Source organism: Solea senegalensis, linkage group LG12 (assembly GCF_019176455.1).
Source record: "Solea senegalensis isolate Sse05_10M linkage group LG12, IFAPA_SoseM_1, whole genome shotgun sequence".
NCBI classification, from domain to species: domain Eukaryota; kingdom Metazoa; phylum Chordata; class Actinopteri; order Pleuronectiformes; family Soleidae; genus Solea; species Solea senegalensis.
This window is the reverse complement of record NC_058032.1, coordinates 18736261-18749155: the sequence shown is the minus strand read 5'-3', so window position 1 is coordinate 18749155 and position 12895 is coordinate 18736261. Positions and strand designations below refer to the sequence as shown.

Genomic DNA, 12895 nt, shown 5'->3' with positions numbered 1-12895 from the left:
TGTTTATTGTCTTTCTGAGCCTGAGGATCTAAGTGTTTGCTTAAATGTATTTTTGTTTGAGACAATAGACAAGAAAACAACAAAGCTCTTCTAGAACTGCTGTTCCCTTATCACATTACAAGAAAAACAACAATCCAGTCAAGGCCTGTGCCCTGCTTTCTCCACTTTCTCACTTCTTAAGTTACAGATATTGGGCCTTAAGCAGCTGTCTATGTACTCCAGCTCCCCAAACACAAAGATGTCTGAAAGTGAATGTAGGCCAGGGAGATGTAAGGCTACAGGGCACACAAGCCATTGGTGAAAGGATGAATGAAGGGCACCATGTATTTTCTCCTCTCCAGCCTTAAATCACCAACAGTCTCCTGTGTCCACACATACATTTGCATACTAATTAGGTCAAGCGTCTGCCTCCTTGGAAGACGTAGCGGGCAACTGTCTGTACTTTTGTTTCTCCACCTCTCTTATTTTCCTCAACATTAAATATGGGTGAACAAACGTCCCTGTTAAGTGTAGCCCAGGCAAACTTTGTACATGAAAAACTTTTGATCAACATACCGTGATTTGTGTGTTTTAATTTTTAACTGTTTTAATCCAAGTGTAACTTGTGTAAAATCAACTGATAGTATTCTCAGATCAGTGATTTAGTAAATGGTGGTGAGCTTATCAAACTGAACATTTGAAATTAATGCATTCATGGTAAATTCATGGTAAATGTACTCTTAACACCACATTTCTGCTGTTCACCCATTCACACCATTATGTATGAAACATTAGTGACACTTATTATTTATGATAACACTCACCTTTTGGGATTTGTGCCACCTTCAACAGGATAAGCACTAGAAGATAAATCATACCATAAACTCCCCCAAGTCCCCCGCCGCAAGACAACCCCCCATGAGCGCTCTGTCTGCCTGGTAGCCTGTTAGCTGGCCTAGCTGAATGGCGCAGTCCGGGACACTTTATTAATTAAGCCATGTTTTCACGAAAACAAGGACACAACACTCACTCATAGATGCCCGAAGTAGGCGGATATAATCCAGCTTGTTGTCAAGCAAGCATTTGTTGGCCAGTGTGATAGTAGGGATAGCCGGCTGGTGAGGGCTTGCCACTAGCCTAGTCCGGATACCTTTGCACTTACCCCTCTTCTGCTTCCTCATGTTCCGCCTGTGGCGCCTCCCCTGTGGGCTGGATGCAGGAGTGGGGGTAGGTGGTTGAGCAGGCCTCTGGAGCAGACCACAGTAGCCTAGCTCTTACGCGTCCACTGGATTTATATCTGTGAATGTAGTTCTGCAGATGAGCAGAAACTCACAAGAATATGTACATCTTGGTTCTAATGGACGCGATAAGGATGAACAGATACATGCTGTTATACGACACAAAAAACATGAAAACACCATTCTACCAGGACTGAGAGGAGCCGCTGTGTGTGCACACGCTGCCTTCACATCATTTAGCTGTTAGCCGGCGTTAGCTCATGCTAAACAGGAGAACAAACATGCACACACGTCTAATTAATTAACATTTGAAATACTTATCTCTGTCATCAAGAAATCCATCATGGATAGTTGACACTGCTCCTTCCTTCAGATTGAGTTGGTGCTGAGTCCTTAAGATGTTTAGCAGCTTATGAAGTATTTAGTTCTGGTTTCTACTGCAGCAACAGAATGAGCAGTTGACTGTTCAGGAGTGGTCTGACCTGCTAGTTACGTCACTAGCAAGCACTTTTCAGATTGGCTTGGGAGAGCTCAGGAAAACGATACAACCCTGCATTCTCAGCAGTGGCTAAACTGTTTGTTATGACGCTTTGTAGCTTCATAGACAAGGTAATGACGCAGATACACAACCAAAAGCAGTGTTAATTGGAGTTTTCGGTCTATGGCCACTTTAAATGTATTTTATTTTATTTGATATTAGACTTTTTTGATTTTTGTAAGAGAAGGGTTTCCCTCTATGGATCAATAAAGTATATTCTGATTCTTTCAGTCCACTGAAGTACTTAAAGGGGACATATTATACCCTATTTCCCCCATTAAAATACTTCCCTGGTGCCCTAATGAACATGTCTGTGACATGCTTTGGTCAAAATACCATAAGGATGAAGAATCATAGCAGTTCAATCACCCTGCTAAACCCGCCCCTTTCAGAACGCTCGGTTTTCGTGCATGGTCCCTTTATATGCAAATGAGACACAGGCAAACACACACCCACTTCTTCCAGGGGGTTTCTGATTTGTCCTCTTTACAGCGCTTCACAGCTCTATTTGTCTCCCCCTCCCTCCACTAGTTCTCTGACAATATCAACATGGCAGCGTGCACAGAAAACAGCGAGAGTGCCGTCACAGGAAGAGACGTCCTACATAAGGATCGAACCGAACACTGCCGAACTGTAAATCAGTTAAAAACACTTAGGAACAGCGTCCCTAAGTATCCAGTGTCGGAAGTCTGTTCCTGTGACGGCACTCACACATACAGTGACAGATTTTGCATAATATGTCCCCACATGCGTTCAGTTGCTTGGTTTTGGTTGTCTGGTTCAGTGTCTTGTCGAACATGAGCACAAACACCACATTTTTGGTCTTCAGAGATGAGCTCTTTTTTTATATACGGTGCCAATCCAATTTTATCTACGTGTCTGGTTTTGTCTTTTCCACAGGTAAATTACTGTACAAGCCCCGAATCTGGAAACATTGTTTTGAACAGTTCTTCAATCCCGTCATTAGACCTACATTAATGGTGGCTTTTCACGGTCCTCAGCACCCAAATCACCTCTGCTGGGAGTGTTGGCGTAAAGCCACAAATTGCGCTGAGTTCAGATGGCACGCTTGTTGCAGGCTGTGGATTTCCTATTGTTGTAACATTCAGCATTGCAGTGTTGACATTGTTGCTAGCGGTGGAAACGTTGGAGCAGAAACTAGCAATTGCAGGCTGCTTTTATATAGTCTTTATGTTTTATACTCTGTATGTGAGATTCAACTGCTCTGATCCTCATTGTCCCAATCTTGAAATTCTTCCGACATACAATGCAGCTAGCTTCATAAGCTCTGCCAGGCACCGACCGTAACCAATAATTTTCATTCTTTTCTAGCCATTTGTGATTGAACTTGCATTTCCCCATGTTTAAGTAGAGTGGCTATCAGTGCTGTATTAGGCCCACCTGTAGATGCTTTATCCTACGTCATCAAGAGCTGCGCAGTAGGCTACAGAAAAAAAAAAATTGACCTAGCTGAACAGATTGCCCGCATTTTCGCGGTGACATGAGACAATACTTTAAGGCCTTATTTTTAGGAAAATTGATTTATGACTTTTTAAGATGCGCGGCCACCCTGCACGCCAATGCCTCCCTCAAAAACTGACACCAAAACTGTTAGAGATGGTTTCAGAGACTCGGAGGATCAATAGCTGCCCAGTGCAAGCCAAAAAACAGCCCGTATGCACTCCACGGCTCCAGCAAACTGGACAAGACCCATGGACGGACTGAACACTTCGGTATCGGCTCACAGTAAAAAGCATAGTTTTCTGGGCAGAGTACTGTATTTTGTTATTTTCTCTGTATTGAACGTGTTGGATTGGGCACCCACAGGTTTGTTTAAGAATTTTATCTTTGTTTACTGTTTGTATTGTGTTTATTCATCTACTATGTTGGGGATCAGCTCATTCAAGATGGAGTCATATGCATCTTGCATGGGGACCACATGGCCCTTTGCTCAAGGACAAAGAGGGTCATAAAACTCAGTCAAATTATATCCAAGCCATATTTGAGAAACATGAGAACACAGAGAATGTAATTTAAACATTAATTATCTTTAGTAAAGTAAATGTAAAAACAATACTCAATATTGAAAAGTTTAACACTTTTATTTGGGTAACACCATTTGAGTAGCAACATTTACACTTTTTAAAAAAATAATACAAAATTATAAAACATAAGATACAAAAATAAAAATAAATTAAATACAAAAATACAAATTCAGTCATCTACTCACCCCCTTGCTGTTAACAAGTCATGTGTATTTTCTGAATCCTCAAAACCTAAAACATACATGTCAAGACGGGCTCAGATTGACAAAAGCGAGATGCCGGCAATTTAACATTTATTTATAATCAAAATAATAATCTAAACCAAATACAACCTACATCTGTAATCAGGTGAATCAGTTGTAAATGCAGGTGCATGAATGTGTGTGAGTGTTGGATGTGAAACTAAGAACAAACAATGTGAGCTGCAGGACGCCAGGCCGGAAATAGTGAGAGAAAGCGAGAGCACGGCTGGGCTGCTGGGCTTTAAAGGCACAGCCCCGCCTCCTTGGAAACTGCACACACCTGCGATGCATAGGCTTGATTGCATGCCTGTGTAAAACAGAGAGAAAGGGAGAGAGGCACGCCTACACAACCCCGCCCACTCAGGGTCGTCACACACAGAAAAGACATTTCTATGGTAATCACAGACAAAATGTCCTGATTGGATATAATCATTATCCCCACTATCCTGGCCTGAAAACACACAGAGTGCAATTTTGAGAAAACTTACTGAGGATTCCTTTCCTTCCTTTCCTGAGGGGTTGCTGCCAGGGCGATCAAAGTGGACTGTATTTTCACACTCCTCAACAGTGAAGAAATTATCAAAAAGTGCATGGAACAGACGCATGCAATTTGGTTTTGACGTGTGATTAATGGCAGCAAGGCGGAATGATGAGATGAGCATGCTGCTCCCAGGAAAGAGCTCCTGCTGGCCTGATGGTGAGGATTGGGCTGTCACGATGGACGACCCTGAAGTTGAGTCTGATGGCTCATCGCCTTTTAACATATTTAAAAAGGACTCCTGTGGAGTTGGGCTGCTTAACCTGATCTACCCCTGAAATATATTCAACAGTGCCCCTATAACATTTACCATTCGTCCCTGTAAAGGTTTTGCCGGTATAACCATCCTCCCATCTGACGAATGCAAGAGAGAGGGAGAGAGGAAGAGAGAGAGAGAGACCTCATTTGGACCATAATGATTATAAACCCGCCCCCCATCTCTATACGCAACACAATGCGCACATAACAGAAACTATACTAGTTCACAGTATTACCTCAATACTTACCATAGTTCTCATTTAGGGGAGGGGAGCTCTGCAGGTCCCTGATTTTCTGGGTGGGAGCCCGTACCCTCTTTTTTACCGGTATTTTCTTTTTGTCCATCCTGTTAATGTAAAAAATAAATGTTGGTTCATTATGTATAAAACCATCTACAGTGTGCTAATTAATGAATAAATAAATAAAATGTATACATATATAGGCCTACTGTGTGTGTGTGTGTGTGTGTGTGTGTGTGTGTGTGTGTGTTTAGGTAGTATATGCTGCTATATCTGCATGGGTGTGATGTGATTATTATTGTTGTCAGGCCTGGTTCAGGTTAAATCCTTTGTAAAACATGAATGAATGCAGCAAATGAAAGACGTTTAGTTTTTCTTTTTTATTCTTTTTTCCAGTTTGACAGCCAGACACAACTGAAAAACAACAAATATAAATCTAGGAATAAATTATTGATTTAAAAACTGCCAAAGTGCAGCCACAGTGGGAGTTTCCACACATGCTGGTGTATACAGTGATAAATGGTTTCATTTTTCACCTGGTACACACATTTGTTTTCACTTGACTGAAAACAAGACTGACTCAAGTGACGTCATGTTTACGTGTGTCCAGATTGAAAAAACGAGTCTCTAAAGTTATACTAAAGTAGCATTTCTTTAGAGTCTCTGTTGTTAAAACATTGCTAATTAGCATAGCTAATCTTTAACAACAGAGGCATACGTACACTGTACACAGGTGTGCTGGTTATTTGAAGCGCTGCTAATTTTTCCACCTTCCAACTGACCACTCCGTCGTCACAACAGTTAAATATGTCACCTTATGTAAAATAATTTCTTTATTCAACTCTTCTCAATGTTATATAGATTATGACTCTTACGAGTCTCAGTGTGGCCGGGGAAAAACTTGCAGCAGCAGAGGCCAACAGACACGCGAACGCCTGCGAACACATTGGGGTGGCGCAACGTTCAAGAATATTTGTCCAATGATATACCGTCCTGGAAAACAGGCGTTATTGCACACATGCTCATTTCCGGGGCAGAACTGACTTTGCAAGAAACAGCACAGCATCACTGTAAGAGTAGCGACTAAAACTAAGTAATAACATAAACTGTTTTGTTATGTGTGTTAACTTTCTTCTTACAGTAACGTCAATGCGTTACAAAACATAGATATAAATGCCGCATTCAACGACCACCTAGCTATGATACCTAGCTACACCTAGCTAATACATGTATGTCTACTGAGGCAGAACGTCTATTCTTTATTAAAATAATTACATCTTGTTACAACAAGCGGACTTAGAGCTGAGCAACAAACAGGTTTATTTGGTGGAAAAGTTTAGCAGGAGGGGGGCTGAAGATGGCAGGAGAGGGAATCGTGAGCGTACTCAATCCAGGCTAGGTGAGAACTCCATGAAGCAGGATTTTGGGCCGCCATACACTGCAGGAGTGCTTCCAGGTCTTGGTTTGCTCGTTCTGCCTGCCCATTAGTCTGGGGATGGAATCCTGATTAGAGGCTGACTGACGCCCCTCAGAGCAGAGCAGAAAGTCTTCCACACATGCGAGGTGAACTGTGGACCTCGATCCGAGACGATGTCAGAAGGGATACCGTGGAGTCTGAAGACATGCTGCACTAGGAGATCAGCCATCTCCCGGGCGGAGGGAAGCTTCTGAATCTGTGCAATAAAGTGCACAGATTTTGAGAAACGGTCAACAATGGTGAGTATGGTGGTTTTACCTTGGGATGGAGGAAGCCCGGTGACAAAGTCCACAGCAATATGAGTACAGGGACGACTGGGAATAAGTAGGGGACAGAGGAGACCAACAGGTGGCTGATGGGATGATTTTCCGCGGGCACACACCTGACCGGCAGCGACGAAAGCTTGTGTGTCAGCATCCATAGTGGGCCACCAGAACTGTCTTTGGAGGAGCTTGAGGGTCCGGTTATACCCATGGTGACAAGTGATCCCGGAGCTATGTCCCCACACATCGCCCCTACCACACAGGAGGGAGGCAAGATGGTGTTGGGGCTCAGGGGGGATTCTTGGACAGAGAATTGTCTAGACAGGGCATCAGGCGTAGTGTTCTTGGAACCAGGCTGGTAGTTATAGTGAAGTTAAAATGGTCAAAAAACAATGCCCATCTGGCTTGGCGGGAGTTGAGGCGCTTGGCTGACTGGATGTAAGCCAAGTTTTTATGGTCTGTCCACACCAGGAAAGGAAGTTCAGCCCTCTCGAGCCAATGCCTCCACTCCTCAAGTGCCAGCTTGACCGCTAGCAACCAGGAGTTGCTAGCGGTCTCCCCACATCATAATTGCGCTCTGTTGAAGTGAGTCTTTTTGAGAAAAAAGCGCAAGGATGCAGCGGTCTCCTCACTTCGCTGGGAAAGGACTGCTCCCACCCCCACATCTGAGGCATCCACTTCGACAATGAACTGTCACGAGGGATCAGGCTGAGAGAGGATTGGGGCTGATGTGAAGCGCTCCTTGAGGAGACGGAAAGCAGCGTCAGCTTGAGGGGACCAGGAAAACAGGACCTTGGACGAGGTGAGTTGGGTTAAGGGGGCAGCCACTGAGCTATAGTTCTTAATGAATCTCCGGTAAAAGTTGGCAAAACCAAGAAATCTCTGAAGCTGCTTAACAGATGTCGGGACCGGCCACTCTGCCACCGCTTTGATTTACTTAGGGTCCACCTCCACCTGCCCGCTCCTGATGATGTTCCCCAGAAAGGTGACTGAAGTGACGTGAAACTCAAACATTTCTCTGCCTTAACGTAAAGTCGGTTCTCCAGGAGCCTTTGAAGCACTAGGCGGACATGAGAAATGTGTTCCTCCAAACTGTGGGAAAAGATGAGAATGTCATCCAGGTAAACAAAAACAAAACGGTTTAGGCAGTCTCTCAGGACGTCGTTGACTAGGGCTTGGAAGACGGCTGGCACATTGGTCAGGCCAAAAGGCATAACCAGATACTCAAAGTGGCCCGGTGGGTGTTAAAAGCTGTCTTCCATTCATCTCCCTCACGGATATGAACCAGATGATAGGTGTTTCTGAGGTCAAGCTTGGTGAAAATGGTGGCTCCATGGAGCGGTTCAAAAGCAGAGGAAAGAAGGGGAAGAGGGTATTTATTTTTTACAGTGATTTGATTAAGGCCTCGAAAGTCTATACTGGGGCAGAGAGTCTTGTCTTTCTTGTCCACAAAGAAAAAAACAGCACCTAAGGGAGAGGATGAGGTTGGATAATGCCAGCAGCCAGGGACTCATCAATGTATTTTTCCATGGCTCCTCTCTCCGGGCGAGAGAGGTTGTCGAGTCGTCCAGAGGGTAAGGAATGAGGTCGATGGAACAGTCGTAAGGGCGATGAGGTGGGAGAGAGAGAGCACTGTCTTTACTAAAAACTCTAGCCAGGTCATGATAAATGACAGGGACATTGAAGTAATCAGATGGTTTACACTGGGATGGGCTGACATTGCCCTCTGTGGGAGGCAGAGCTGACTGCAGGCAAACACTGTGGCAATAAGTGCTCCGATTAATGATTTTACCAATAGCACAATCAATGTGTGGATTGTGGAGCACGAGTCAGGGGTGACCAAGGACAATAGGAACTGTGGGAGACCGAATTAACGTAAAGAGCAGGAACTCACGATGATTACCTGACAGGATAAGTTGCAGCGGGGTGGTCTGGTGAGTGACACAGGCAAGGAGTTTTCCATCCAGGGCTCTGCCCTGGATGGAAAACTGAAAACTGAGATTTTCTCTCTCTCCTACACTCCCTGAACCGGTTATCTAATTGGACTGATAAAGAAATGAGTGAGTCTAAGGAGGTTGTCTCATGTCTTGTCTCTAACTCATCCTTTAATTGATCACTGAGCCCTTGGATGAATACACTGCTGCCAAAAAGGACAGGGGAACCCTCCCATAGAGCTGTAGCCCAATCGAGAGCCCTCCCATGAAGTAACCTAACAATATACTGGACTTCATCTAGCTTCATCTGAAGAATAGGTAACTGGCCTCTGACCTAATACTAAGGAACACTGCAGGAGGAAGGACTTACATTTAAGTGGCTCTCCGGAATAGGGCTTTGGATCTACGATATGAGGCTCTCAATTGGGAGGTGGGCCAATGGCAATGGCAACGGGTGGCAGGGCTGCTGGGGTGCTGGGTGACCAACAACTGGGAGAACTGGGCTGTGAGAGCAGAAAGGCAGGCGGAAAAGTCATTCATTTGCCCAGCGAGAGCAACAGAGTTATCCATGAGGCTTCCGAGGGGTTGATCATGTTTCCGGAGCAGGTTTTCCTGACTGGAGAGAGTTTGCCTGAGAGTGTCTGGGTCTGCTGGATCCATTTTGTGGCCAGATCCTTCTGTGACAACCAGTGGGAGTTAAGACCAAGACACAGACTTAGAGCTGAGCAACAGTGGTGGAAAAGTTTAGCTGGAGGGGGGCTGAAGATGGCAGGTGGAGGGTAGCGGTGAGGTAGCTGGGAGAGGAGCGGGTCCAGGGTGTCATGTTCGTGTTCCAAGGATGAGGCCGTGTTGATTGCTTGTAACTTAGTTTAATGTCTCACGTTCTCCATAACATACAGGTGCCCTCATGCAGTCTTGCTCTAGTCCGTTATATGGTACGGTAAGCTGACTACTAACCAGTACTGCCGCCTAGCGGTCAACCATGTAATAACATCTAATCATAACACAGGGAGGCAGCGAGCAGGTTGGAGGATCTTCTGAAACAAGTAGAAAAAAACACGAGAATGAGTTCACAGAAGCACTGGGAAGAATCAGTTTGAAAACTTCATGTCACTCCGGCAGTTTGATTCTCCCGATTACACACACCTGCTCACAATTAAGCCATGTGAACTTTTAAAAACTCTGTTTCCTTGTTTCAGTGCCAGTGTGTTTTCGTCCATGCCAGATCACCAGAGCTCCTCGTCACAGTCAGTTTCGATCCTCTTAGTGAGCAACGCTTTTATTTGTAAGTTTTCTTAGCATAGCCTTTCTGCTGATACCATAGTTTAGATTTATAGCCCTTTTGTTTTCCTCCTTGGGAGAGATTTCTGTTTATAAATTTTCACAGCCATTTTAGAACCTCCAATCACTAGGATTGTGAATTTTTTTTATTTGATAGATTGATTAGATCCAATCATTTAGATTGCGTTTTGTTTTCGACCACGTTCTCGGTTAGTTAAAGATCGCCAATCAGTAGGATTGTGCTTTTGAGTTAGTTTTCGTTTAGAAGTGTTTAGAGCTTTGTTTTCCTCCGTTTGGAGAGTTTTCTGTTTTGAGTTTTAGGTGTTAACCATAGTTTGAGTTAGTTTCCTCTTTGGAGTGATTCTTTGTTTCCCGTTCATAGTTCTGCAGCGTTTCTTTTGAAGAGCGCTGCGTTCTCCATTTGTTATAGTTTTTCATAGCCTCGTTTTTGTTTTCCCTCAGTAAGAGGATTTGTCTTGTGTTTTGCTAATGAGTGCCAATAAAGACTATTAAAAGGCCTCTGCGTCTGAGTCCTCTCCGAACCATCTTGTCACTTAGAGATCAGCCTGACGTAGTTTACACTCATGAACGGTAACGATCTGGCAGCGAGCAGCTTGAAAGCTTGAGTATTTGAGCAGGGCCTTGATGAGGTGATTGGCGCCAGGTGTGAGTTGCAGCTGCCTGAGCTTGGGACCTGCTCCTAGTGAGAGAGTGACACCGCAGGGAGGGAGGGGAAATGCAGGAAAAAAGGAGACTGCCAGGCATGGATATGACACATCTCTGTAGGGCTTTAGCTTACAAAAAAGCCCTACACAAAGCTAGAGTTGCCTATTATTCTTCTCTAATTGAAGAAAATAAGAATAATCATAGATTTCTTTTCAGCACTGTAGCCAGGCTGACACAGAGCCACAGCTCCACTGAACCATCTATTCCTTTAACACTGAGCAGTGATGACTTTATGAACTTTTTTGTGAATAAAATAACATCAATTAGAGAAAAAATTGATCATCTCCTCCCTCATATTGGGACTGACTCATCTTCTAGTACAAGAGCTTTAGAAGCACCAGGTGCACAGTTAGACAGTTTCTCCCCTATAGATCTCCCTGAGTTAACATCATTAGTTTCATCATCTAAGCCATCAACCTGTCAGTTAGATCCTATCCCCACCAAACTGTTTAAAGATGTGTTTCCTTTAATTAACAACTCTATATTAACTCAAATTAATCTATCCTTATTAACTGGATATGTGCCCCAAACGTTTAAAGTAGCAGTTATTAAACCCCTTCTAAAAAAAGCGACCCTTGACCCAGATATTTTAGCTAATTACCGACCGATATCTAATCTTCCCTTTGTCTCTAAAATCTTAGAAAAGGCTGTTGCCAATCAATTATGTGAATATCTGCGCATTAATGGCCTGTTTGAAGATTTTCAGTCAGGTTTTAGATTAAACCATAGCACAGAAACAGCACTAGTTAAAGTTAGTAATGATCTTCTCTTGGCGTCAGATAATGGTCTAGTTTCTTTACTTGTCCTGTTAGATCTTAGTGCTGCATTTGACACCATTGATCATGATATTCTACTGCAGAGATTGGAGCAGACTCTTGGTATCACAGGTGCTGCCCTCTGCTGGTTTAAATCATACTTATCTGATAGATTCCAGTTTGTTCACGTTAATGATAAAGCCTCATTACAAACACAAGTTAATTGTGGAGTTCCACAAGGCTCAGTGCTTGGGCCTATACTTTTTACCTTATATATGCTTCCTCTAGGGAACATTATTAGAAAGCATAACATACACTTTCATTGTTATGCAGATGACACACAGCTATATCTATCGATGAGGCCGGATGAAATAAATCAGGTTGTTCAACTCCAGGAATGTCTCAGAGACATTAAGTCCTGGATGACCTGTAACTTTCTACTTTTAAACTCAGATAAAACTGAGGTCATTATACTCGGCCCTAAACACCTCAGAGAAAAACTTTCTGCCCACATTGTCACTTTAGATGACATCACCCTGGCTTCCAGTTCCACTGTGAGGAACCTTGGAGTTACTTTTGACCAGGAAATGTCATTTGATTCACACATAAAACTAATTTCCAGAACAGCCTTCTTCCACCTGCGGAACATTATGAAAATTAGAAACATTCTGTCTTTACAGGATGCTGAAAAACTAGTTCATGCTTTTGTTACATCTAGATTAGATTACTGTAACTCCTTATTAGCAGGATGTTCTAACAAGTCTGTTAGAATCCTTCAGTTAATTCAAAATGCTGCAGCACGAGTTCTGACAGGAACTAGAAAGAGAGACCATATAACTCCAGTGTTAGCTTCTCTACACTGGCTCCCCATACAGTTTAGAATTCAATTTAAAATCCTCCTCCTCACGTACAAAGCACTTAATGGTCAGGCCCCTTCATACCTGAAAGACCTAGTCTTACCCTATCATCCTAATAGACCACTTAGGTCACAAAATACAGGTTTACTTGTGGTTCCCAGAGTCTGTAAGAGTAGAATGGGAGGCAGAGCCTTTAGCTACCAGGCTCCTCTCCTGTGGAACCAGCTTCCAATGATAGTTCGGGAGGCGGACACTCTCTCTGTATTTAAAGTTAAACTTAAAACTTTCCTTTTTGATAAAGCTTATAGTTAGAGCTGGTTCAGGGAAACCTAAACCATCTCTTAGTTATGCTGCTATAGAACTAAACTGCTGGGGGATTTTCCGGTGGTACACGCACATTCACTCTCTCACACTCAGCATTTGATTATGACTTTTTATATGTCATTAACCTTGTCTCTTTCTCTCCCTAGTTTGTGTCCTTCCTTCCTTCCCTCTCTCTCTCTCTCTCTCCGTATTCTCATCATG

The 12895-nt window shown here is 43.5% G+C and overlaps 1 protein-coding gene across 1 annotated transcript; it reads left to right on the top strand.

Annotated features, from left to right (window-relative positions):
• Positions 1-11785: 11785 nt before the first annotated feature.
• On the top strand, positions 11786-12682 carry LOC122778286 (the record flags this gene model as incomplete). The annotated part of the gene is made up of 1 exon (XM_044040003.1): positions 11786-12682. A coding segment is annotated over one exon (897 nt), but the record flags the coding sequence as incomplete, so codon positions are not given.
• Positions 12683-12895: the final 213 nt, after the last annotated feature.